The following is a 27,724-nucleotide window of genomic DNA, read 5'->3' on the forward strand; positions in this document are numbered from 1 at the left end:
GTAGTAGACTCGAGCAGCGCCCCCCCCCCCCCCCCCCCCTTTATTGCTTCCAATCATATTAACATAGTAACACCTTAAAGTGTTGAGCAGAAACGTGAAAGGCTGCAAAACAGCACTAAAGTATAATATGATTAAAGACTGTGTCTAATTTTAATGCAGCGGATTTTACTTTTCTTAAAATCTCATCATGAACATGAGGAAACGTTCATTTCAAATTATAGACATGAAGCCGTTTAAAATACACAATAATTACATTATACTTGATGTGCAGTAACAACAAGCCACCAGCAGGGGGAGGAAAAGCGCACATGGACGCCGTTTAACCCCCATCATCCGCCGGACTCCTTCCTCTTCCGGTTACGGCGACAGCAGGTATGGCGGTCCCTGCTTTCCTCAGAAACATAATGAGTTTAAAATCGACTGTAATCCTACGTTTTAATAAACTAATGTCGTCTATTTCAAGTAAATATACTACTCAGGGGAGCTCTTTGCTCTGAACTATGGGGTTATTTCATGACTTACTGGATTTTAACGACATAGTTTTTGTGTGACATGAGAAGGCCGTTCTCTTGAGTACTGAGCACAAGCCGGTGGAGGTGTCTTAGCTTTTAGTAGCGTTTAAATGGATCTTTAAAGGATAAATTAGCTGCAGACGATGTTTCTCTTAAATGAGAGTGCCGGTTTAACAAGTCCGGTCAGTGTTTACTTAGCCAACATTAAAGTAATGGAGTGGACTCTGTTAGCGGGCAGGGTTAGCATAGCAGCGGTGTGTACTACAGTTAACTGAATTTTGTTTGTTTTCAGCTTCAAGATGGTGCAGCGCCTGACTTACCGCCGTAGGTTGTCCTACAACACCGCCTCCAACAAAACCAGACTGTAAGTAAACTCTCTCCGGTTGTATTTGCTTCTATGCCTGGCTCACTGCATGTCTATCTATATAGAGCTGGTACCCCGACTATGAATACATAATGCCAGGACGGGGCTGTAGTTGTATATAGGCTAGTAGCAACTATGATACACCACATCTCCTGTGATGTGATGTTGTGCATGGTCTCTCTGAAGAAAACTAAACCACCCTCTTTTTGCTTTTGTGTAGCTCACGGACTCCTGGTAATCGTATTGTGTACCTTTACACTAAGAAGGTCGGCAAGGCCCCCAAGTCAGCATGTGGCATCTGCCCAGGAAGACTGCGTGGAGTAAGTATATCCATTGTAACCTGAAGAAGGTGCTCTGTGTTTAAATTTGTGTTTCAGAACTTGTAGACTAGGATACTTAGCATCCCTCACTGCCAAGTGTAGATGAGGTTGATTTATAGTAAAGACAATAGTGCAGCAAGCTGTTGAAGCATCAGCGTATATTTGTTCCTCCTTTTTTTTAAATCTACATTTTTACATTAATCCGGTGAAGTAAGCATTCTGCATTGGATTGGGAACTGGAAAGGTAGCGTGGAAAATCCTGCAGCTCCCTGCAACCTCAAATGCCTTTTCTTCTGTTGCTGTGAAATCACCAGTAGAGATGTCCTGATTTTGTGTGCACATGACATCAACTTTCACAGGAGCAGAAGCTTTTCACCTGGTGCTGTTTGCTTATTTCTGAGTACTACGTTATTACTCCCTGTAACCACTGCCTAATGGCTTGTGCCAATTCCACATTATAGACGGTGCCTTGGGTTTGTAATGGTGCCAGTGTTTCCAGTGGGGTTTTTTGTTTGTTTTGTTTTTTAAACAGTTCAGTTGATCTCAACTTGCCACTTCAGGTTCAGCTAATGTTAGCAGGTATATGTCATTTCTTTCAATAGGCAAATAAAGGAACATGTTGGTAATGCGCTAGTTCTCACGCTCTCTCTGTAAACATTCAGACTGCCAGGAACAAAGTGTTCGTTAGAACTGCCAAATTCAGTAAATTGTTTGTAGGTACTTGTTGAAAAGCCGCCACAGCTGGAGTGGTATGGCAGCTGGAGGGATCCGGATGTGGGGTTTTGACACCCAGTTAAACTTTGTTCTGTAATTCTTTTAAGTTCCTTAGTTCAAATGGGTTTTAATTCAGCTATTTTAAAAGTTACAAATACCTCAAAGTGTTAACTTTGATTTCGAACTGGTCTTCTTAGTGCACATATGCATCATCGTCTTTGCTTTGGTGGTTGTAGGTTCATAAGGAGAATTAAGGTCACTCCAGTGTATTAATAAGTAGTTTTTACACTTGAAAGTGCAAATACATTGAGAAAGGACATTATTAATAAGTGTGTGTACACCTAGAAACATGGTTGTTTCAGGGTTGTCCCTGGGTGATTACGCTAACGACTCTAAACAGGCAGTGTTTGTGTCACCTTTGTTTTTGGGGGGGTTTCTTGGGCGTTTTTGTTTTAATAGAGGCCTGAACATTTTCCATTAAATGTCTGACCATTTGATAAGCTGCGCACTACTCTTGAGTACATTAAATGTACACTTTTGATAAAACCTTTGAGTTTTCTCAATGCAAGAAACTCGCTGGTGTTTAAGCTAGCTGTGGTTGTTCTTCAGATAACTACGAGATCTTTCTATGGTCCTATTAAAGACATCACTGCAGTGACCATCATTTGTAGAGCGGTATATATAAATCCACCTTCCTCCAGTTCACCCCTACAGCTTTGTGTCATCAGCACTGTGTGATCCACTGCAGGCAGGTCTGAATCCAGGGAAGCATGGCAGCGTGCTTTTGTCACACAGTAGCAAACTGGCCACAATTCGATTGTTTTTAGTGTGCAGCTTATAAAATTGCTCAACTGCTGTGAGCCCAACTTTTTCTAGGTTGTGCTGCTGAAAGTTGTCTCTCTGCAATTGCTTGTTCCTCCATTGTTCTCAACATCCATATCTGTGTTCTTACAGATTCGCGCTGTTAGACCTCAAGTTTTGATGAGGCTCTCCAAGACCAAGAAGCACGTTAGCAGGGCCTACGGAGGATCCATGTGCGCCAAGTGTGTGCGTGACAGGTAAAAGATGCACTTCCCTTCATCTTCTGATGCTTGTTACTGAGAAAATAGACTGATACAGGCATCAAACTTTTAATTTGAAAGCACTAAAATACAAACTTGTTAGGTATGCTGTGATCAGCTAATTCATTATGTTAATTGATCTCCTTTGTTTTTTATTATTAGGATCAAGCGTGCTTTCCTGATTGAGGAGCAGAAGATCGTTGTCAAGGTGCTGAAGGCACAGGCACAGAGCCAGAAGTCAAAGTAAACTTTGTATTTGTATTGCCACAATAAAAAATGTCAAACAAATCCACTACATGTTGTGAGTCGCAGCATTTTTTTCTTTTATTGAAATTGCTGAACAGTCTGTGTGTTTTGGGTCTATTTCAAAGATTCCTCTCTGGTCTTGTGCCAGGTCTGTGGTTAAAGTGGGGGCTCACACATGCAGAGCCATCTGTTGTGTTGATCCCTCAGGATTAAGGAAGCAACTGGAAATAAATGTTTGTATACATGTTTAACAAATGCAAAATTATCACTAAAGATGTTACAGTAACATGTTTGGACAGCAAGGCTGTTACAGGGAGTCTTTTCAAAAATGTCTCTGGACTGAGAGAGGAAAAGGGTGCACCTAGGATCAAACTCCGCAGTACTTTTGTTTGTTCTTATTTCTTCAATTCCATTTGGGGTGCTAGGAGTTTCAGATCTTGGTTGTGTTCATGGAGCCCTTTGTGACATGTTTTTGCAGTGTCTAAAGGTTCAGTTCTGTTGAAGAAGACCTTTGCTATGATAGGGTACTTCATGTCCAAACATAATGTACAGCTGTGTTTTTGAGGTATTTGAGTTTCCTGTGCATTATGTGAGCGATCAGTAGTTGATCGCAACTAAATGGAACAGAAAACTACACTATTTTTTTTTTTAGGCTTGTGAACCCCCTGTATCCTGAAGTATTATGACCATGTAATTGACTAAAAGTCACTAAAGCTTTAAAATAGATGCTATGGAGTAGGCGTACCAACTACATTTCAAAGTACCAAAATGAAATATTTCATTAAATGTGGTTTCTTTCACCCACTGGTGCAATTCACTGATACAGAAGTGTTTAAGCCACCAAGGATGCTAATCAGATGCGTGACTGTTTAAAAGCAACAATCCAAGGTATCACTCAAGAACTCCTTTGGTGGCAGTCATAGTAAAACAAATGTATATTGTGGCATTATGCATGTGTATCTTGAATGGATGCTTGGTCTTGTAACACCAAACAAATTAATAACTGGGCCTCTGCTGTGTCCTCCAATGAAGGTACTCGAAATGATTAAATGCCTGGATGAATAAGGACCATTAAAGCATGATCATGTTGACTTTCACAGTGAAGAGGAAGAAACATAAGAATAGAATAGATGAGTATATCCCTTTATTGTCATTGTACATGCACAACGAAATTGTAGGTGCTCCACACCACAACTGTGCTGGAATAAAAAAGAAAAGAAGAAGAAGCTAAAACTTTAACTAATGAAAATAATGAACTATTTCAATGCAGTGCAGTGTATCCAGTCAGTAAAAATAAATGAAACTGGTTACATAGGAGCATTTAGGTGGTAAGGTTTCATTCAACAAAGCTGTGCACTTAAATAAACCCGCTAAAAGATTACTGTCTCTTTAAGAAACGAAACCGTAAAAGATTGGCCTTACCCAACATATATCTATATATATATATATTTTTTTTATTGATTGATTCTTAAATAAAATCGGGTTAATTTAACTATAAATGCAATATGTTTTTAATGCTAGTAAATGACAAAAAAAAAATATCACTTTAAAAAATATTAACGCCTAGTTGGGTGAAAAAATGTACTTCCGGGACACGTCAACCGAGTGTTTGCGCCTGCGCATTCAGCGGCAGAGAGGTCCTCTACTGTGGTGACTGGAAATATTTTCATACACCATGGAGACTTTATACAGTATACCTTTTGCTGTGCTTGAATGTCCAAACATAAAACTGAAGAAACCGTCATGGCTGCACATGCCGTCGGCCATGACTGTTTATGCGATCGTTATTGTGTCCTACTTTCTCATCACTGGAGGTAAATGGTCTTGCTAAGCTAACGTAAAAGCCTGAAGGCTAGCCAGATAATTCTGTGTTGCATTTGATGTTATCAGTGTAGTATTTAATGCCATTACTCAGTTACGTGCTTTTGTTGCGTTGTTAGATTTGCGGGGTTTTGTTGCGCTTGTAAACCAGCGTGTAATACATCACAAAACAATATAAGAGAATAGAGGGCTAACAAACTAGCCTACCTTAAACTAACTGAATATCTGTAGTTTGCTTTGTCTTTATCTTGCTGTAGTTGTTGATCACTGATCTTATGGTGATTATCACCTGTCTGTTCAGCCAGCGCTCTCACTGCTCAGACTTTACCTTAAACTTAATAAATTATGAATTAAACCTTTTTTTTTTCTCCATTCACTGCACAGGTATCATCTACGACGTCATTGTAGAGCCACCGAGTGTGGGTTCAATGACTGATGAGCACGGACACCAGAGACCGGTTGCCTTCTTGGCCTACAGGTGCGTGTAAGATTTTTGGAATTAAAACACAGTCTAAAGATTTGAAGCTGAATCCTATTGATGTGTTTTCCAGAGTAAACGGTCAGTACATTATGGAAGGACTAGCATCCAGCTTCCTGTTCACAATGGGAGGCCTGGGCTTTATAATCCTGGACCGCTCCAATGCACCCAACATTCCCAAACTCAACCGCTTCCTGCTGCTTTTCATTGGATTTGTCAGCGTGCTCCTCAGCTTCTTCATGGCCCGAGTGTTCATGCGCATGAAGCTGCCGTAAGTCGAAGCTTGAATCTATTGAATCCACCCCCACGTGTCAAATACTTGTTATCCAATCTGAGCTTACAAAGTTGTCTAAAGGGGAGACTGAGTCGTTGATTGTACTTCTTTGTAGCTGTTGTCTAATTTGTGCTAATTTGTCTTTTGTCTTTTCAGGGGATATCTCATGGGCTAGACTTGCCATAAGCAAATTCAAATGAAGAGGATATTAAATATGTGGAAAACTTACATGCAGTTCTGTTAAACTGTGGATACAGCCAACCCTTCATCGACAACCATTAAGGACTGAAAGCACTGACCTTGCTCAAGAAATTAGACCAAACTACACTGACACACTGGTTTTGTCTTTGTTTTGTAACTTCCTTTCCCACTTTCTCTTAACCTCCTATGAAGCTGGTGGAGCAGAAGGTCTTTAGCAGCTTAAATTCAACACTCTGCCACCTGAACTTGTCGTGCAGGCACAGCATCATTAACGATTTTGCCATGTTGATAAAGCCAACATGTTCTGAGGAGTAGGAGAAATGAACCTAGAGAAGGAAGAAGGGAGAGGAAGCTGCCAAACATTGATGGGACAAAATCACCAATTTCTAATTAGGACTTGCACCGTGTGAACCACTTACATGGGTGCCTGAGTGATATTACAGATGTACGTTTTTGTATAGAAAACTATGACCCTTGAAAGCCTTGAACGTGTCACAGTTGCATTTTTGTACAAGATGGTGAAATAAACTGTCCTTTTCACACCTTCTCATGGTTGTTCTGTGCTGTTGAAGTAAGTTTAATAGGACAAGGCATTGTTTAATATCACATTCATCCAGATTCTGAATTTCTTTGATTTGATTTCTACTTAATGTAAATGATTAAATAGAAAAATAATGCTCAGAATTTTTGAGAAGATTGTTAAACTCAAGTTTACATCAGCAGCCAAACAATGTGGCGTCTTTGCATATGCAGTGTTCAGGAGATATGACACATTTCCCTCCAGAAGATGGCATCACAGGATCATCAGGTAATGGTGTTTCCTGGACTTATGTTTGTGTATATTTGGAAGGGACAAAGCATATTAATTGACATGAGTGCTTAAATTTGTCATATAAATATTCCAGATTTAGCCATACATGTTAATTTTCATCTGCAGTCAATGGAGTAGGACAGAGGTAGTAACAAGACAGTCATACAAGAAACATCTGAGTATTTGCACATTCATGTATTTTCATGTATTTATAGCAAACAAATACAAACATTTTTGTCTGGTTTGGAATTATGCCTTTAAAAGCTGATGTGCCGCACGGTTCTGCAGACATAATTTTAGATATTTTGGCCCTGTACTGCTATGGTAATGAGCTTTCTCCAGGAGGAAGGAACAGAGTGATCATCCCTACTTGTAAATAATAATCATTCTGGTCTACAGCTGTCTCACATTGAGAAAAACGGGACAAGGCTTTAGTAAAGATGACTTAAGCCACCAATAGCAGTGCTTTGTGACTATGGAGCGGAAAGTAGGCTTACCAGCCGCATTAAAATTGCACTGAAATGAAGATGTGCCAAAGTAGCACTACTCCGTCCTTTTCTTAACAGATGTTGCAGTGGATCATTTTCCTTTTATTTACAAGCTGGTATATTAGATAGCACCTTTCTCTGTAATCATCTCATCTTTGTCACATTATGGAAGAAGTCCTGGGACTTCAGACAACTCCTGAGCCTGAGAGTAAATCTATTTCCTTTTATGAACAACAACATGTATTTTCCATCTTCACAACAGTGAACTTTCTATACGAGAGAGGTTACTTTCATCTTTAAGGAAGATGAGGATATTGGTAAGTAATTGCAGACTTTTTAGCAGGGACATTGTTTTTTTGAGGCTCAGTAAAATAAAGATACTTTGCAGACATATACACAGTACATCAGCGTTTTTACTTTTACTTTTTACTTACTACTTTTTTTTATGTTTTCTGTATCTCTGAGTGAGGGCTGCTCACACCCTGGGTTAGAAATCCCTTTTTATAGCAACCAAGTACTACATACAGTATTTTATTTATTTATAGTTCAGCTACTTGTCTGTAAAACATGTAATGGCCTTTGCAAGGTCGTATTTTTAATGCTAAAGGCACACAAAGATACTGATGCATATTTTCAGATCTACATGTTTAGATTGATCCATTTATGATTCCCTGATATCGTGAATAAGGCTCTTGTACCCTGCTAACTCACATAATAAGGTACATTTTTATGCAGTTAGCTAAAAACATGCTACACATGCTATTACGCAAATATTAAAAAAATACCTGAGAAGACAATCTAATTGATATGCAGTATATTATCAGTATAAAAACATTAATCATCAAATTACGGCCCTTTAATTCTAGAGTTGTGCCACCTGTGTCGGTTCTTGTGTTTGTGTCATGCTTTATGTCCTGAGGCGTTTGCTTTGTTTGGTTTGTTGAGGAGACCCTTGACGGCTTCCTTTGCTGTGTAGCACGCCACTGTGCCCGTTTTCATTGGTCAGCAGCTTCACATAAAAATTGCAAAGAAATAAAGTCAAAATGAAAACCGGTGACAGCAAAATCATGAACACTTTCATTAAAAAAATATTTTTTGATAATCAGCAAAGTCAAACTTACTTTCCTTTTATTGCTTTCATTTTCTACAGTCAGTGTGTTGTTCAGCTTCAGGTCCAATGCTTCCTCCAGTTCTGGAAACAAACATAATAAAACACACTGTATGATTAAGAGTTTACTTACACACTTTGACCCTTTCTAGTAGTACACAAGCCACAAAGGGGGGGGATGAAATACCTGTGAGAATGACATCAATTTTCTCCACGACCAGCTCAGCATCTTCTGTAGTGAAGCACATTGGGGGCTTAAACTTGAGCACGTTGCGATGAGGTCCGTCAGCACTGAGAAGAATGTACTGCTCCTTTAGCCTGGGAGAAGTTATCAACCTTTTAGCACTCTGTTGCTGTTGACTGCACATATTCTCACTCAAAGCAGTAGAATAGAAATCAAGTGAAAACAAAAGTGAACTGTTCATTCATACATCTTCTTAACCACTTCTCCAGCTTAGGGTTGTTTGAGGGGGATCACCAGACGGACAGAGAACCACACACCCTCAGTCTCATAGGCACACCTATTGCTATTTAACCTACTGAGCATGTCTCTGGACTATGGAAAGAAGCCAAACCAGCTGGAGTGAAACCAAACAAGGCACAGGGAAAAGATGCACAGTCCACACAGAAACGCTGCAGCAAAGCATCAGATTTGAACCCAGAACCTTTTTACTGTGAGGCAGCAGTGCTAACCGCTGCACTCCACTTCCCAAAGATGAATCAGTGAGTGAAAACAAAAACAAAAAGATGCAAACAGAACACAAACCTGGCTGACAAACGTCCAACTCACACCGCTGACACACCTCCAATATTGTACACTTTATAGGTCTCTAAAACGGGATCACAATCTCTCCGCATGCTGATGCACTGACGCACAGACACCTTGAGGTGCCGTGTGACAGGAATAGCATTATTTGATGTCCATGTATGATTGCAACTCCAGTCATGTGAAAGCCAAGTTTGCGTGTTAATGAGGCCTTACACGCTTGTGTCTCATTAATGAACGCAGCTTTCAAGCTGACAGGAAGAACAAAAGAGTCCTCATGGAGCTCAGTGCAGTTTGTGTGAACTCAGATTGTTACAGTGGTTTAATATGCAGTGCTTTCATACAGAGAAGGCCAGAGGAGGAGGAGGAGGTGATAATAAACTGTTACTGTCACTTATACATGTAAGCAATCCAGGTTTTATTATCGCTCTTTATTTTTAATTCTTACTTTCATAAGTCTTGTTTTGTTGTGATACTGTATGATTGGACTGCAGAAGCGTAACCACTGAAAACCATCCTCAGTACAGAATAATATAAGCAGTCTGTTTGATTATATAATATGGTATTGCTGATTACTCACATACTTTAATCTGAGTAATCCCGTCTGGACTACTGTAATTCACTTTATGTGGGGGTCAGTCAGTCGTTGGTCTTACGTCTGCAGCTGGTTCATAACGACTGTTAACAGGAACTCGTAAAAGAGAGAATATGACCTCTGTGCTGGCCTCACTGCACTGGCTGCCTGCGTCTTTTAGAGTTCATTTTTAAATATTTTGTGTTTGTTTTTAAATGGTTTCACGATCTTGCCCCGTCTTACCTCTCTGAGCTTCTTCATCCCTACACACCCTGTTGGTCTCTTAGGTCAGCTGACCAGCTGCTCCTGGAAGTACTGAGATCTAGGACAGCGGTCCCCGACCTTTTTGGCGCCACAGACCGGTTTATGTCTGACAATATTTTCACGGACCAGCCTTTAAGGTGTCGTGGATAAATACAACAAAATAAAACCAGTACCAGTACCAAAAAAAAGAAGATTTGCTCATAACACACGGGAAAAGACCCAGGGAAACCAAGTTAATGATAAAAGCGATAAAGAAAATAACAATAACACCATTGAAAACCATAAATTTACGGTACTGGTGCATGTGGCCAGGGTTGGGGACAGCTGATCTAGGAGGAAGCTAAGAGGGGACAGGGCCTTTTCTATCGTGGCTCCTAAATTATGGAATAATTTGCCCTTGGACGTTCGAGAGGCCCCTTAACTTAAACACGACTTAAAACCCATTTTTATTCTTTGGCTTTAGGTAAAACTTAGTTTCTCTTGTAATTAAATTAGTTATTAACAAACTAATGAATTGTTTTACTTTTTTTTAATTTGGCTTTTATTTATATCTTATTTTATTATTTAGTTCCAATGTACAGCACTTTGTGTCAGCTGTGGCTGTTTTAAAGTGCTATATAAATAAAGATTATGACCATGATGATGAGTTTCCACATTTAAACTTACCTATATATGACTTCCTGTGCCTCTGCTGTGGCAGGAGTGAGCTTCAGCCTGTCCCTGACGAGCTCCACGCCTACAAAGAGACCACGACCCCTGCAGGATGTGACACCATCAGGGTTTGTAAGGTATTAATTTTGCATGTATTGTTTTTATTTCTAAATAATTTTCAGAGCAACACTGTTCTCAGTGGTAGAAATAAACAAGACACTGCAAATGCCTTTGTGCTTTGAAAAGTTTCCCTGTGAAGTTACTAGGTTGCACGTTTAGCCAGGATTTATAGGAACACAGCATAGAAACAGTGTGGTGTTATTAAAGACTGCCAAAGGATTAGTTCTAAAGTACGTGGACAGCTTATCTGCTGTGGCACTGTGTCACATGCTGTGTAAGCGCACCTGATATCTCCGATCAGCAGGTGCTTCTCTTTCTGCTTCTCCAGCAGACTGGTGAGGTATTGCCCCACACGCAGTGCGTTGCCCTGCAGATCCTCTTTCTCAATCACGTCTAGGACGGCCAGACCGATGGCACACGACACTGGATTACCACCAAACTGAGGCCACAGATAAGCAACACACAGAGGAAAGATTACAACCGAGATCAAGTTCACATTTCCCATCAAACTGAAAATCTGCTACACCCTACTCTCCATAAAGGTTTCATACAGTATGTTAAACACATACCTGTCTAGATAGCACATGAGCAGTGATTTTTTTTTTTAATGTATGACTGGTAACAAAAGAGAAACTCAAAAGAGAAACTAATTTTCTGATGAAAATACATCCTTAGTTTTTTTTTTCATGGGAAATAATTACAAATCAAGACTCAATGAGAAAAACGGGCTGTCTTGAATGCAGCATATTTCCACATCATGGGAAAAACAGATGTGTGGATGTGCGTGGAAGCTGATGAGGACAGGTCAGCAGCAATTCTGGTGAACTTGGGAGGGAAAGCAAATATCATGTAATGCAATCTTTTTGTGCTTTTATGTTAAAACATGTATGCAACTTTTTAAATAGCTTTTATTTATTATCACTTGCACAGCTGTTCATGATCCTACATAAGGCTCTTACTGTATTGAAGTACTCCATCCCAGATGACATGAAGGCCTCTGCCACCTCTTTGGTCGTGACCACACATGACATGGGGTGACCGTTGCCAATGGGTTTTCCCATCGTGACAATGTCAGGCACAAAGTCATCTCCCTGAAGCTGGAAGGCCCAGAAGTGGGAGCCTACTCTCCCAAAGCCCACTTGGACTTCATCTGCGATAAAAACGCCCCCCGCTTCACGGACGTGCCTGTAGAGGGGCAGAGTAATCAGCGGGGGCAGAGGTAGACTCAGGTTGTCAGGAGTGTGATTTCTTGGATACATACTGTGCCACTTGCTGGAAGTAACCCACAGGGGGAATGACCTGCCCACCACAGCTCTGCAGTGACTCAGCAATAAAAGCAGCAATCTGCACAAGAGAACAAACATATCCAGATAAAGCCAGACGGATAAACAGAAAACAAGTGGAGGTATCCTGTCATCTTTGACCCTGAGCTCTTCCCTTTACAGTTGGCTGTTCAAAACAAGAGAGAGGAGGTAGTTACAGGAGGTCCATGCGCACTAAAATGAACAACTCTTAACAGTCTGCTGAGAATCATTCTTAGTCATCTGCTGTGTCCTTGCTTAGTGTCATGGTCCTGTAATCACACTATATCATTTGAATACTGGCTCTATAACAATGCACAGCTTTCACGCTTTTCCTGGGATTGCTAGCTTCTTCTCATTAACTGTACCTTGCCTCCTTTCTTGTGAGCTTTGTTTATTATATCTTTGACTTCATCTGCATACGCGGTGGCGGGATCAGGGTGGTCTGCTCTGTGTTTCCCTCTGTACACATCTGGACTGGAAGCCTGCAGGAGACAAGAAATGGTTAAATATTACAAAGGTATTCACAAATCAAAATGGATTCTTAATGGGTTTTAAGTAAACCTAACATGTAGCTGAATTACGTATTATATTAAAAAAAGTTTAGATAAAAGTGGATTACTGCTAATTAACAAAAGAGTGAACATTCACTGTTTGCTGTAACACAAACTTATGTAATAATTTTCCTAATAAAATAAAATCAATTATTCGAAAGTGCAACAATTTTGGCTAAGCAGCTCTTTATGTGAGTGAAGGAATACTGTCTATATCTATATATGAATGTATTTTATTTTTCTGTGTTGCATTTTATACATTGCCTCTGTCAGCTGCACATGGAGATCAGTGTTATTCAGATCGCTGGAGAACTCATTTCCTACTAAACCAAGCGATTTGTTCCTTTCCTTCTTTTTCATCTGGAGTTTTAGCTGAAATATGAGGGAAACCCCATTCCACAATTCCCAGAATGCACCACAGCAGCACACAGTACAGCCCTTAAATTCATTGTGGTAATTTAGGTGTAATGTCTTTTTCATCATTTAATGAGAACTTTAGGGATAAATAATTTTGTATTATTTACTATGTTTAATGTATTTATTTTTTTAACCGAAATTCTTGAAACAAATTCTAGTTTCAGAAACGGTAAATTCTTTCACGATTTTAGGTCACAGTGCACTGGATGTCTTGTTGTAAAAGAAAAAAAAAACTTTTTTGAGCTTTAATTTTCCAAACAGAAACTCCAAAAGACCCTCAAAAAAGGAAAAGACCACAATAATCTAACAGTCCAGAGATAAAATTACCTCTTTGTGGGGATTTTAGTCTTTCTCCTGAGTACCATTGTAGGATTTTTGGTTAATAATCTCCTTTTTTTGTTTGCCATTCTTCTCACTGTCTGTGTTCCTCAACATATGCCTCTGACAGCAAGCTGCTCTCTTTCAGAGCCACTTACATTACACCTTGTTGAATCTGCAGAAAAAGACCCCTTTCATTCTATTTCTCTGTCTCATGTGTCTCTTTTATCTACACATATACACACACATGCATGGTGCACACTCAGTAGGCTGCCAAAGCCCAGCGGAGCAAGTTGAGTTATGGTGTTTTAATAGTGTGCACGCAGGCAGCCTGGGAGAGAAAAAACACTCACCACATGGACAAATTGATTCTGCTCAGTATCTGACAGCTGGTGGAACTTATATGGACTGATGTCAATGAGCGATGAGACGTGGCCATGGTACGCACTGCAAACAAAGAAAACTGTGGGCCAAAGCAGCAAATTCTATTAAAACACTGACACATGAAGACCCAGCTCCTTTCACCACACGGCGCTACAAACCACTAACTAGTAAGACTTTTACCAGCTCATTATCACTGTTGTTTTCATTCGCCAGGTTTTTTTCTGTAGAATGACTGGTTGACGGCAGCACTTACTTTTCCAAAGTGATGATATCTCTGTGGCCTGTGTATTGCCGTGCTAGTCGGAGAGCCAGGTCGTTGGCTTCGGAGCTGAAGTTCAAACAGGCAAGGGTTACTTTGAGTTACTCAGTCACCACAAAATACACAGGTGAAACCACTGATATCACTTGAACGTCAGAGGGAGTTTGCTGTTTCAGTTCCCACCGTGAGGCCATGCAAGGCTAATTGTAAAAACTTAGTGGGGCTTGCTTACCTCTCTATGAAATCACATGAAGACATTTTTACTAATTCAAGGGTCTTTGCCCCATTTGTCTGTTATTTTAAAGGCTTGGTGCCTCTGGTTTAACCCTCTCAGGCTCAAATTAAACTTTTTGTTGCTAATGCACAACCAAGTCCTGCAGTGGTACTTCTGAGTAAAAAAAACTGATAAAATATGTATGTGGGGTAATCATGTTAGTTTTTAACTGTTGCAAATCTGCAACGCCTGCCTTGAGAGGGTTAAAGAGCTCTCCACTCCTATACTAAGGAAGACGAACCATAAATGTCTTCAGTGGACACAGGTGTACTTTTGTACTACTGCACACACCTTAATAATGCCTGTGTTATGTCAGATTTCTATCAGGTAAGCTTATATCCCCATCGTAGCGATAAATACTGTCTGAGGGTATATGGATTACTATCTACAATGTTATTGCCCCGGAGCAGATAATTCTTCTCCTGAACTGGGGCAAAGGGTGTAAATAGGGCACCCGGAACCTTTTTATTTTCTCGACTTTCAGACAATAGTCTGCTTAATGTAGTGTACATATCAGAAATCTAGACAAACAGCAGGTTATGAAACCGTGCAATCTGATCCTCAGCATTTGGGGTATTCCTCCACTCATACAGGCTTCTATATTCCTTGAATGCTGACAGGACTGTATGATTGCACTGCAGCCTTTTTTACAGAGTTTTGAGCTTCGCTGTAATTTGAGCACACAGCAGGACTTTTATGGCTCATGTTCACACCAGGCATAATCATCAAAATAAATTGAGGTCTCCCATCATCTGCCTCCTCTATCCTCCCCACAGTGATCCACACCCAAGTAAAAAAACACACCTGGCTTATCTTCCATCATGCTGCCTTTTGTTGTTTAGTGAAAGCATGTAAACGTACCCGGAGTTGACAAAGTAGCAAACAGCCAGCTTGTCTGGCAGCGTGGCCTGCAGCCTCTGGGCATACAGGACAAGGTTGTCGTGCAAGAAGCGCGAGTTAGTGTTGAGTAGTTCCATTTGCTGAGCTCCTGCCTTCACCACATCAGGATGACAGTGGCCCACTGAGAAAAGGAAGAATGAATTAGAGTTCCTGGTTATAGGTCTATATGTAATAATAAACTTCTTGTTTTGCTGTTTTGGTGTGAAATCATCACAGGGATAAAAAGTGGTACTTCAGCGCTGGCTGCTTTCTTTCAGTGTACTTTGTGTATATATACCAGTGCGTGTGTGTTTACCATGAGCCACATTGTTGATGCAGTCCAGGTAGCGCTGTCCTTTCTCATCATACATATACTGGCCTTTGGCACGCACAATCTTGATTGGGTCATGGCTGAAAAAAATCTTACAAGATGGCCTGCAGCAGAGAAAAAATCAGAATAGTGACATGTGAAGAAAGCGTGCTGGGTCAGCTGTAGGTTTTCATGTTGTAAAGTTGTGATAAAAAGATTATGAGTCATGGACACAACAGTGAAATTCCTAAGAGACACACAAAGGAACTACTACTCATTCCAGTTATTGTATATTGTATTATATTAATGTATGTAATATACATATTAAAAGTCAAATAGTAGGATACATTTAAACACCCACAAATATATACAATAGCTAAAATGTCACAGATATTCTCGAAATTAAACTTTTTAATTTTTTTTCAAGTATCTTACACTTTTTGACGACTGTCAAATTAATTTGGAATCCTGCTTTTGTAAAATGAGAGCAATTATCTCACCCAATATATCTTTTCCTCAGGTCTATCGTCTCCTTTTTCTCAAATCTCTCAGCGGACATCTTGATGTAGTCCAGCTGGACGAAGCTCGACGAACATCTGCTCGAGCCGACAGAGCCCCGCTTTATACACGCGCGCGCGCAAGTGCACTACTGTACCGCAGCTGGCGCGGCGCTCGCGCTGCAAAGCTGTATGGAAACTGTAAGTGGTCAAAAATGCTCAAACTTCGCAAGCTAGCCTACACTTTCACGGGTAAAAGTTTCAAGCATTAAAAACACACACACACAATCTGTAAACAACATACCGTTTTGACAGCCACCAGCTCAGGGTGAACAGGTTCTGCAAAGACCAGGGTGAAAACAACACACCTGTTTTTACTTATTTTGAATTGAGAAATAATACCTTCAAATACATGGATAAAAAAATACTCATGGACAATTCTGAATGTGCATACATAAAATAATATGGACAAACTAATTTTTTAAAATGCACTAGAGGTAAGGTGTCAGGTATAGATGTTTCAGTTTCAGTATGAGAATGAGTCAAATGTTTAATTTATTTAAACAACTGAATCATTGAATAAATCACTGGTTAAAAACATCTTGTGCATGTGTACCTGTATAAACTTACTCAGGGAACTAAATGATAATGTTGTAAATTCGGACATGCACAATATAGCAGTCAGCACTGTTCAGCTTGTTTGTAACATAGTCAGGTAGGACACCAGTAAATTGTTTATTTGCTTGGAACAAGACTGCAAAATGACCACGCATGTAACCTTAATGTTCATCCACTTCAATTAAACTTTTATGCAGTTGCTCTATGTGGATCCATGGTTCATGTTGTTTACGCCAAATTCAGGCCCAACTATCCCAATGTCATCAAAGAAATCAAAACTCATCTGACCAGGTGATGTTTTTCCAGTGTTCTGTTGTTCAATATTGGTGAGCTTGTATGAATTGTAGCCTCAGTTTCCTTTTTGTAGCTAAAAGGACTTACACAAGATGTGGTCTTCTGCCGCTGCACCCCATCTGCTTCAAGATTTGACAGGTTGTGCATTCAGAGATGCTCTTCTGCAAACATTAGTTGTAACCACTGATTATTTGAGTTACTGTTGCCTGTTGTTCTCCTCTGACGTCTGGCATCAACGAGTCATTTTCACCCAGAGAACTTCCACCACTGATATCTGGACCATTTTCTGTAAACCCTAGTGATGGTTGCGTGGGAAATCCCAGAAGATCAGCAGTCTCTCAAATACCTAGACAGCCTTTCTTGTACCAACAACCATGCCACTTAAAAACCACCTTTCTTTCCTTTTCATTTCAACCTTAGCAGGTCATCTTGACCATGTCTACTTAATATATCTTGTAGTTTGTCGTTGCGAAGGTAGAATAGCTACTGACATAGACATGCATGTTAGGTTAATAGGTGATTCTAAAGTGGCCGTGGATGTAAATTTGAATGACTGTCACTCTGTATTAATCATGTGATAGATTGACAACATGTCCGGGATCTACACCATGTCTTATACTATATGACTATATACATAGTACAAGACATATGTGGATATATATGGGATAACCTACAGCCCCCTGCAACCCTGAACTGGTCAAGCAGTAAAGAAAAAAAGGATGAAAATGTTTAACAGGTAACTGAAAACAACAAATAAAGGAAAAGGCCGCCATTTAGTGTATTTGAAAGACTGTGTTTATTTGGCTCCAACAGTACAGTCATATGTAATGTCAACTTGAAATATAGTGAGTGAACACAAGGCTCTTCAAAGAAATGTCAACCAAGTGGGCAAAAAACACAAGAAATACCAATGCAGAGCAGAAACTGAACATTTACCACAACCCCCCCAAAATTATAATCGTAACTCCAATAAGTCACAGAATGAAGTTTTCTTAAAACTTTTGCTACAGTCTGCATTTATGTGGCAACAGAATTACGTCAGCAAGGCTGCTGTGCATTGGAGCATCAACACGTCCTCATGAGAAACCAGCGTCTTTCACAACATCAAGGAGGAAGAGCACTGTGGCTGCTTCCCCATTCTCCTCCTCCTACTCACTCATGTTGTAATGACTGACATGAGGCATTTCTGCGACAACACAAGAATACAGATTCTTAAAACTTGTCGCCAGGTCTGTGAACACCCATACGGGAATAACCTGTTTGGCACTTCTGCTGATAGCAGGGGAAAAAAACCTTTAACTTCAACAAATAAACACAAAACTCAAACAAAATCAATCAAATAAAAAAGTCTATTTAAAAAAATTAGCTGCACATGCTAAGAATACAGCACCTTGTGAGAACAAATACTGTAACAAAGGTTGGAAATTAAAACAGAGAATAAAAACATAGTAAATACGACACAGTGGAAGTAACACTTTAAAAATATAAGTGAAGGGGCAACTTTAAGCAAAAAAATATGATCTAATTTGAGGGTCTGTGTTTACATATGTTTCATTGTCTTCTGGTGAATAAAGTTTTTTTTTTTTTGTTTTTTTTTTAATGTCCCCAGGTAGTGGTATAAAGGGTAGCATGACCGAACAAATGTAGCTACAGAAATCACTTTAATGCGATAATTCAGCTGCATTTGACGTTACACACATTAACTAAAGTATAAATTGCACTTTATGCCAAATGAGCACACACAGTACATTAATAATCCACTATACATATATCAAACTACATTCAATGCAAAGAGAAAGCGTGAGAGAGAAAAAAGGCGGTCATGTTCAGCTGTGTACTGTTGCATTGGCTGTGCCCGTCAACATTCAGGCCTTCAGTACTAGCTTTTTCTGACACACAAAATTAATAAAAGCGGATGTATGTCATGGTAAGGCCTATAAGTTGAAGTAAATGCACAGTGACTACACACCGATCTGTGACGCCCCACTACAGAGCTCCTTCGCAGCTTCGCGATGCCTTAGCGTGACCCGAAACTCTTCGTATGAACGGCGGAAACCCACGTCAGGAAGGAATGCTGTTCAGAACCAAAATGCCTTCATTTAAGAAATCATAGAAAAATAAATAATGTACCACTTAAAATACTGAGACAAAAATACACAAATATAGGCACAAAAAAAACCCCCTTGAAATTGTTACACACATAAAACTCCAACAACAATAAAGAAACTGCTCGTGTAGTTCTCGCCACTGTTAGAGCGCATCAACTGCTGTTGACCTGCTTATCAGGTAGCACCATAAGAACCTACACTGATGTGCATCCATTCTTTTAAAATGGTGAGATGAGCTGTACGTCACACAGAAACCACGTGGGTGGAAATCCTTTCGGATCCACTGGCGGCTGCTGCTGCTTCACAACAGGTTTGTTTTACTTTGTTTCACATCGGCTCTTACAGCAAACGATTCTAATGTTGAAGAAAACCCTACACAGCACCTACTATGTCAAAAGGCAAGATAAAGATAGGGAACGTGAAAGGATGTATAAGCCATGGTGAAAAATAAACCTACTGCTCCATTCACTTTTTTTGATTTGCTCCATCTGATGAGGAATGTGATGTTAACCGGCCACCAGTTAGACTGCGGTGAACTAATGGAAGGAGACCAGTTTGCGGTAAATGCCAAATTTAGCTTTTCTTGCATTGTAACACTTTTTTCAACATATTTAAGACAATGTGAGGTGGAAGAGAGCGGTGTGGCGGGCTAGATTCAACACAATCTGCCTTCATCTGAAATACCAGGGACTGTGTGTGTTCGGCTAAATCTCACTGAAGAAACAAAGCTCTGCACTTCCTCAAACTGATGCCTGTTTTCAGTATTTAAGAAATCCGTATGTAATAAACTGTGAACATGCAGCAAACTGACAACACTGTACAAATAATATCCCGTACAAGTCCAGAATGAGAAAGTAGCATATCTGCAGACGATGCTCGGATGTGCTTTGTACAAATACTGAGCTTCTTTAAAACCGTGAGTCCGATCAGTGGCTGTACAACTAAGATGAATGCAATCTCAATGTATGCTCAGGTGAAGCTCGAAGCTACATGCGGTTTCAACATCCTGTAAAAACATATACATGAAAAACAGTGCGGCTTTTCAATCCTCCCACAGCTTACAACGCTTTCCCTTCTGGAAAACAAAAAAAACAAAAGAAAATAGAAAACAAACTTCATCGTAATTATTCAAAATGTGATACAAAGTTGTACATTTCTGATAAAGGAATGAATAAAAGCTTGAGGCACCAAAGGCTATTATACATAAAATACAAACCATGTGTAAAAATGAGAGAGGGGGAGTGAAAAACCAACAAACGAAAGAGATAAAAAATAGTAAAGAAACAAACGTGATCAATCGCGTTCTGTCAACGCTCTCGGTAAACCACGCGTTTGCCCACCAGGAGAGGGAGACGCTTCTGCTGATCTTGGCGTAAGATCCACGAGACTCCTGGAGGCTCTCCTGCAGAGTCCGTTCCCGCACTGGGAGACGGTTCCCGAGCACGCCCGTCCAAACTCAAATCCGTGTGAGGCTGATTCGTTTCCCTGTCAGTGCTGCGAGCTTGCCAAGTTTACCTCCCCCAATACCCACCCACCCCATACCCCTCCCCTCTTGTCCGGAGACCTGTTTGGAGGCACCGCACTGACAACGAGTGAGCCTCATGAGTGCAACAGTGATAAACCTGCTGATACCCTCTGCAGGCATCACCACAATAAAGCAACAATAACCAACAGCTTTACTTTCTGGGGGGACATTCAGGCTACCAGCCATGGCGTGACTCCCTTGGGAAGATTAAAGGAAAGCAAAAAAAAATTACTTATTCAGAACTCTAGAGGCTTTTCTTTTTTTTTGTTAGTGTTGTTTTTTCTGCAGAAGCCATGACGCAACCACAAAACAGTGACATGTATGTACAATACATATAAATATAGTTTCAGTACACTACTCATGCTTTTTCAGGAGTGGGGAGGGCAGGGGTGCAATGTTCTGCTTGGTACAGTCCTTTTTTTTTTCTTTTAGTCTTTGAGTGAATGGTGCTGCATGAAAGTGTGGTGAGGTTGTTGAGACGAAGCAACACAGAAACACCTAGCGTTTTGGTGTTAGGGAGCCAGTCCAGATCCCACCTCATCCACTTCCACCTCCACCCACGCCTCCTTTCACCACCCCCCGTGAATCTGGCCGGGCTGCGACGCTCCAGTCTGAGCCATGCAAAGACTAAAGAGACAAGTTCTGCCACCAGCCGAGGATCTGAGCTCCACCACGGCGTGGATGTGAAAGAGCGGACGCACGTGGTTTTTGTTTTTTTTGTTGTTGTTTTTTTTCCACATGGCAATGTGAGTAGAAGCAGCCAAGAGCATGAAACTTGCAGCGGGGTCGGACAGTGGGGTTGGGGGAGGACAGTTATCTCTTTTTGTAGCATTGTACACACAGACTTCTTTTCTTTTAGACTTGTTTTCCCATTAAAAAACTATAAATACCGTAAAAGAAGCATTATTTACAAACTCCATGCGTTTCAGGTTAGAGTGATCACTGCAAGGAAAGCACAACAACAGAGAGAGCGACGTGAGGATGGGTGTTTTCACATCGGTTCACGAGTCGTACGCTGTGGTTTTCACACAGATGCAATACACTGCTACGACTAACGAGTCACAATAAATGAAACATAAAACAACATGCAAACAGAAGCTGAAACCCACATGAAATAAATACAAACTAACACTGGGTGAGCAAAATATTAGTATCATACTGGGAAAAAATAAAAAGATTTCTCACTAATAGATAAATCAATAAAAATAATAATTATAATTTCAGTGTTTATAATAAAATTTAACTCAATTATGTTCTTGTCTTACCTTCTGCCAGCACCCAGGCATTGGTAAACCATCGGGGCCCTGTTTAAAGAAGAGCAGCAGAAATAAAACAATGAGATCTGAAATAGCACGGACAGGTTCGCTGAGATGTGATAATGTATCCGCAAATAAATGACAAAAGGTTATAAATAAGTGGCCTTTATGCCAGAGGTAAAGATTACAAATGGTATCCAGATGTTTTTGGAACATCCAGTTAATGAGCACAAATCTAAAAGTGTGACACAATAACAGAAACGCTCCCATTCTCCTACTTCATCAAGTCATCCATGTAATTACACTTGTTCTCTCTTTCCACCCTAAGGATGTACAACCTGCATGCAGCTAAGTGCTGTGTATATATACTATTAGGTCCATGAGTTTCTGGATAGTGTAGTTTTGCCTCTGTGCACCACTACAGTCGGTTTTAAATCAAATGAAGTAGCCAATATGCGACTGAAGAGCAAAAATTCAGCTTTAATTCAACAGCCCCCCATTTTCAGAGGCTCTAAAGTTACTGGACAAACTAACAACAAACAAACAAAAGTCTAGCCTGAAGTCTAGAACCTGTGGACAGAACCAAATGCTGCATTTCCATTTCTGAAAAAGGATGAATAATATACTTTGGGTCATCATCTATTTGCATCGTCATCAGTAAAGCTGCTGCATTTGGCTGAATCTGAGCTCAGAGTACAGCCAAGTATACCTCAGAATTCATCCAGATACTATCCTCAGTCACATCATCACTCAGCACTAGTGACCCGCTCCACTGGTAGCCATACATGACGATGCCACCTCCGTTTGACAGTGAACGTGGTATAGTTCAGATCAGGAGCTGTTTCTTTACCTCTCCATACTTTTTCTCTCTTTTTCTCTTTCATCCATCTAAAGACTTTCTGCAGGACTGTGCTGGCTATTTAAGATGTTTTCTGTCAGAGTCTAATCTGCATTGCAACCCTCTGTATTTACACGAATGAAAGCGTCTCGTTGTTGTAGATTTTCACATCCATCTGCCTCCTTGAGAGTGCTTTTGATGTGGTTTGAAATAATTCTGTCTTCATGCCCTCCCAAAGTTTTTGCTCTCTCTGATAGTTTTCCTTCACCTGCATCTGCATCAGTCTAAAACCTCAGATCGAGAGTTCCATCGAACAGCTGTCCAGTTACTTTTGAGCCTCTAAATATGGGGGGAATATAAAAATGACTGTAATACCTACTGTGGTGGTGTATAATCATTTTGCTGAATTTGACACATCTGTGACTAGTTTAGAGACGGTGATGCAAGTTGCACAACTTCAACCGAGTTATCAAAGTCAGCAACACTACAGAAACTACTGCACTTCCCTGGTGCTTGGAAAAATGAATAGAATCATGAACTGTGCAGCGCTTTTCTTTGCTTTCTTTTTAAATGCAACACTGGCTATTATGATAACATATTCTAAATTATTACATGCAACGGCAACCTCAAGAGAGCGTATTCAATCATGCATGTAATACACAGCAAAATCTTTCAGGATTTATCTTATTATATGTGCTGCTGTATTTTAGAACATGATGTGGGCACACTATAAAGAAAATCAAGCAAGTGTGATAAAATAAATAAATAAAATGAATGCAGCTGGTTTGAGTAAATTAATGCAGATGTAATGTAAAAAGATGATTTTTGTGACATTTTCAATGCTTTCTTACCCGATCTGGTTCATTCCTATACACACACAGCACTATGGCATCTTAAAATGAACTCCTTGTATACTTTTAAGCGCTTAAATTACCACCCATAGTGTTAAAATATCCATGCAACATACAACATTGTTTCAGAAACAAAAGCTTTGTAAACATACTTGAGAAAAAAGACAATTTTTCTACGAATAGGTCTTGAATTGAGTAGGTCTGAATTTGTAGCAGAGTTGTCACGGTCTGGCCCAATTGGTACAAAAGCAGAGAGGGGTTGGAGAGTTAACACAGTAAAGGAGGGATCCACGGGTAACTCATCAGTTAAGGAGTCTGTGTTAGCAACAGGTTAAAAGGGAACTGGTTCATCGAGGAATCAGAAGGACGTAGGGAGTAAGCATAATGCTTTCTGCAGTTTTATTCAGAGGAATGAAAGGATTCAGTTAGAGGAACAGATTTATTTACTTTGTGTATTTTGTTTCTAACGGTGTGCCTAAAACAAGAAAAAGGCTGCTTGCGGTCAGGATGTTAGTGACGTATGTGCACGTGAATGTTGTTTTTCTAGCAATTGATAAAAATGATGATAAAAATGTAACTGTGATGAAAATAAGATGTGCTCATGCTCGTCAGGCTCTCGATTCATGCATGGTTTTGCTTCGGTAATGACTGAAGGTGAGCGGCATGCATGGGTAGGAGGTTTAGGAAGAAGAGAAATACTGTACCAATTGGCATGGGGCATCCAGCCCATCCAGACCTGGCTGCCCTGGTTCCCCCTTTTCACCCTTAAATCCCCGGAAACCCTGTTTGTAAAAATGACCTCGGAGTGTTACTGAGAGAGAGGTGGACGACCCTTACCCCCTGCATCAGTCCACTGCGACAGACACAAGGGGAGGGAGAGGGAGGAGCTGCCCTGTGAGCTTGCGAACCCAACCCAATGTTGTTGTTGTTCTGCATTTGAACAGTTGAATTATTAGGAAACTAATACGCTTTAATATTTAGGTTATTTTGGTGGTATTCTGGTTCTCAGCACAGCCAAAGGGAGCTCCTTCCTTCCTTGTTTGGAGCGACCGCTCACAGTTGGGACATACCAATGGGCAGGGTGCATCTAATCCTGGGGCACCCTGTTCTCCTTTCTCGCCCTTAGGCCCTTTTTTGCCCTTCTTTCCCTTCTCCCCCTGTGGATACAATGGTTTGGTCAAGTTAAGAAGCATTTGTCAACAATAAGGACTGCTATTAGGAGGGATTAAATAAGGGAGGCTATGGCCCACAGAGAGGAACGACACATGGTCAGTGTTAGGTAGGAGGGGATACCAAACAATACCGGCTACTCTAAAAACATTCCTTAGGGCAGGAAGTAGACATAAAAAGGGAGGTAGTGAGGTGGGTAGGAAAAATTGGAAAACACTTCATAGCCAAAGGGAGGTCAAGGGCACAAAGGATGAGAAAGTGTAGCAGGGAAAAAGTCCTCCAGAGAGACAGAATAAAATTTTACTACACACTGAAAAGTCCAAACTGTATCCCTGTAGAACAAAATATTTTCACATACTCAAATCGACTGTGTTAGAAACATCAGGTTTGGGAAAGTACACCAACACTTAAAGGTTTGGGGTGATTTTCAAAGTAAAAGTGTGCATGTCTGGGTGTTTTAAAGCACATTGTTTCCATCTAATTTAAGATTTAATGAGAAATAAATGAAATAATTTATAATAAATGAATAGTTAATTAATTTTCAGTCAGATATGTCACAGACATCTCTTCTGTGTTTCAGTTCACATTCCCACTGTGTTACCTAATGCAAAGAGCAAAAACAGCCTCAAAAAAAGCTTTTTCTGTCCTTTGAAAGAGGGTTCATGTGATGTTTGCAGATGAGAGCGTGATCTATAATGAGAGCAGGTAAAAGAGTGCCTGTAGTGGTGGAAGTATGCTCTGGAGTGAGGAGGAATGAGAGTTAGTAAAAGCAAAACAGAATACGCGTAGGTGTAAGAAATAAGCAGGTGTAAGAGTGGAGATGCAAGGTGACATCTACCTGGGGTCAACCATCGAAAGCAATGGACAATGCACAAGAGAGGTGAAGAAGATAATACAGGCAGGGTGGAGCAGGTGGAGATTATTGAAAGGGAGGGTTTATAAAATGGTAGTGAGACTTGCTTTCATGTATGATTTGGAGAGAGTGTCAATGTGAAGGAGGTCATGCAGAGGGTCAGCGTGACAAATAAGAATGCTTCATTTAAGGTAAGATGAAGGCATGTGGTGGCCACTAAAGACAGCAGCTGGAAGAAGATGGAGAAGTTAAAGTGTTCCTGTGATGGCTTTTAATGGTGGGAAATTGCAGATTTCCTAACATATGTGTACTTCTCCCTTCACAGAACACCTGAACATGAATAATAAGAGTTGGGAAGGCCTCAGTGAACTGCTGTACTTGGAGGAGAAGTACATGTATGAAGCCTATTTCAGCCTTTATTTCTCTTCAGCATGTGTTGCTTTAATCAGCACAACAGTTTTCAGCTATGCAAACATTATCAGTTAGATGAACCCTCATCAGGTAATACGATAGATTTGTTTGAAGTGGTTGAAAATGAGCCTGTGTAGAAATTCCATTAAACATAATAAATGATTTATAATGAAAAATACATATAAAATATAACTTTAAAGTCACCCCAAACTTTGAAGTGGAATTGAGTTCATGCAAGTTATTAGCACTCATAACTACCACCCATAACTCATTAAAAGTGTAAGTATTTGATTATTGTGTATCATCCACACTCTGCCAGATTCTTATCAGACGCTACCTGTACAAATACACTAAAGAGGCGCAGCGCTACAATCTGTTGTGCGTTAGAAATTGTCGGTAAACACGACGATTCACAGAACACGCCACGGAGCAGCAAAGCGTCTTTATATAGGATACAGTTTCTTAAAGACATCTACTGAACAAATCATGCCTGTTAGTGGTGCAGAGACACACACGAGTAACACTGAAAGCTACAGACTACTGTAAACACAAGCAGGGAAAGGATTACCAACAGGCTCAGCAACTCAAGGTGAAAAGCTTTAAGTTTATGTCCATGCGTGGAAACAACAGAAAATAAATAAGCATGAATTTTAAGAGCCTGTTGTCAATGGACTTGTTTGGGCTAATACATCAAAATCAGCTTTAAATGACTTAGAATGACACTGGACTTGATGAGATGGCAAATCACTCAAAAGTGGAGAACAAAAGCTGGTTTGAGAGGACTGGGGATGACACTTTAAGCCACAGGTGTCGAACTCCAGGCCTCAAGGGCCGGTGTCCTGCAGGTGTTAGATGTGTCCTTGATCCAACACAGCTGATTTAAATGGCTAAATGACCTCCTCAACATGTCTTAAAGTTCTCCAGAGGCTTGGTAATGAACTTATCATTTGATTCAGGTGTGTTGACCCACGGTGAGATCAAAAACCTGCAGGACACCGGCCCTCGAGGCCTGGAGTTCGACACCCCTGCTTTAAGCAATGGAGGACTGCCGTTATAGGACGCTATTATTTAATTGGCTCTTGAGTCCATCTGTTGAGGAGGCACAACTGCTGTACAAAAGACTGAGCCCAAGCAAAACATGTTCACAGTATCTGTAAAGGAAGCTCATTAGGATAATAATGGCTAATGAAATTAGCAAATTAAAATGTACTGTAGTCAGCTACTGAGTCAAAGTAGGCAGGTTTAATAATGTCAGTTATTATTGATATTATAGCTCTAAAGCATCCTGTCACTGTCCATTGACATCAGCCTTCTGTGTAGTTATTAATGAGCCGTTACAGTATATCTACATCTACCTTTTCTCCTCTTTCCCCAACGTCGCCTTTTTCTCCCCTTAAGCCTGGCAACCCCTGTAAAAGCACAACTCCACATTAAAATCTGACGCACGGGGGTCCCGACCAAGGTCGGCGTGTGACGAGTCGGCAGCGAGAACGTGCTCGCCTTTGACACGCACAGACATAAGAGGCTTATCTTGTCCTTGCAACGCTAAAAGCAAGACATTTTCAATCAAACTTAAAACTGAAAGCTTTAAAACTTAAGACCAAAAGAAGAAGAAATAGCTGGGTGTAAAACAAAAAATTATATTTATGTAGTTAACTTCTAAAGGGCTCCATAACCAGACCAATTTACGCACAACAACGCTTACTGAATTGAACACACAGTGTATGAGAACTTTTAGAAGATCAATCAGCCATCTTTCTATCATTCACTAATAAGATAATTAGCATCAGGCAAGGAGGAGTACTTATTATCCACAAAAAGCAGCACAAATGAA

At 40.3% G+C, this 27,724-nt stretch overlaps 4 protein-coding genes across 4 annotated transcripts in view; 2 read left to right on the forward strand and 2 right to left on the reverse strand.

Moving 5' to 3' along the window:
- The first annotated feature begins 293 nt into the window (after positions 1-293).
- rpl34 (ribosomal protein L34) lies at positions 294-3,266 on the forward strand. The gene is made up of 5 exons (XM_006802516.3): positions 294-372; positions 805-876; positions 1,097-1,196; positions 2,865-2,968; positions 3,134-3,266. The coding sequence occupies exons 2-5, from the start codon at positions 812-814 to the stop codon at positions 3,216-3,218; spliced, it is 354 nt and encodes a 117-aa protein (XP_006802579.3). The 5' UTR covers positions 294-372; positions 805-811; the 3' UTR covers positions 3,219-3,266.
- Positions 3,267-4,823: 1,557 nt separating this feature from the next.
- On the forward strand, positions 4,824-6,537 carry ostc (oligosaccharyltransferase complex subunit). The gene is made up of 4 exons (XM_006802494.3): positions 4,824-5,031; positions 5,423-5,516; positions 5,590-5,787; positions 5,947-6,537. The coding sequence occupies exons 1-4, from the start codon at positions 4,893-4,895 to the stop codon at positions 5,963-5,965; spliced, it is 450 nt and encodes a 149-aa protein (XP_006802557.1). The 5' UTR covers positions 4,824-4,892; the 3' UTR covers positions 5,966-6,537.
- Positions 6,538-7,737: 1,200 nt separating this feature from the next.
- On the reverse strand, positions 7,738-16,075 carry etnppl (ethanolamine-phosphate phospho-lyase). Its single transcript, XM_087837641.1, has 13 exons — positions 15,970-16,075; positions 15,476-15,594; positions 15,142-15,301; positions 14,001-14,075; positions 13,717-13,810; positions 12,443-12,559; positions 12,035-12,117; positions 11,733-11,958; positions 11,058-11,212; positions 10,669-10,758; positions 8,586-8,716; positions 8,412-8,482; positions 7,738-8,299 (listed from the first exon to the last, which is right to left on the reverse strand). Exons 1-13 carry the CDS (start codon positions 16,026-16,028, stop codon positions 8,198-8,200), a joined length of 1,482 nt encoding a protein of 493 aa, XP_087693767.1. The 5' UTR covers positions 16,029-16,075; the 3' UTR covers positions 7,738-8,197.
- Positions 16,076-17,661: 1,586 nt separating this feature from the next.
- col25a1 (collagen type XXV alpha 1 chain) overlaps positions 17,662-27,724 on the reverse strand; it is a 154,556-nt gene continuing 144,493 nt past the window's right edge. Inside the window, exons 35-38 of the mRNA XM_087837642.1 lie at positions 27,246-27,299; positions 24,527-24,613; positions 21,777-21,815; positions 17,662-20,708 (exon numbers count right to left, since the gene is read on the reverse strand). Coding sequence (XP_087693768.1) covers positions 20,682-20,708; positions 21,777-21,815; positions 24,527-24,613; positions 27,246-27,299 — 207 coding nt within the window. The 3' untranslated portion in view covers positions 17,662-20,681. The remainder of the gene's footprint in view (positions 20,709-21,776; positions 21,816-24,526; positions 24,614-27,245; positions 27,300-27,724) is intronic.

The sequence above is a fragment of the Neolamprologus brichardi genome, chromosome 3 (assembly GCF_056152115.1).
Source record: "Neolamprologus brichardi isolate AB-2024 chromosome 3, ASM5615211v1, whole genome shotgun sequence".
Lineage (NCBI taxonomy): Eukaryota > Metazoa > Chordata > Actinopteri > Cichliformes > Cichlidae > Neolamprologus > Neolamprologus brichardi.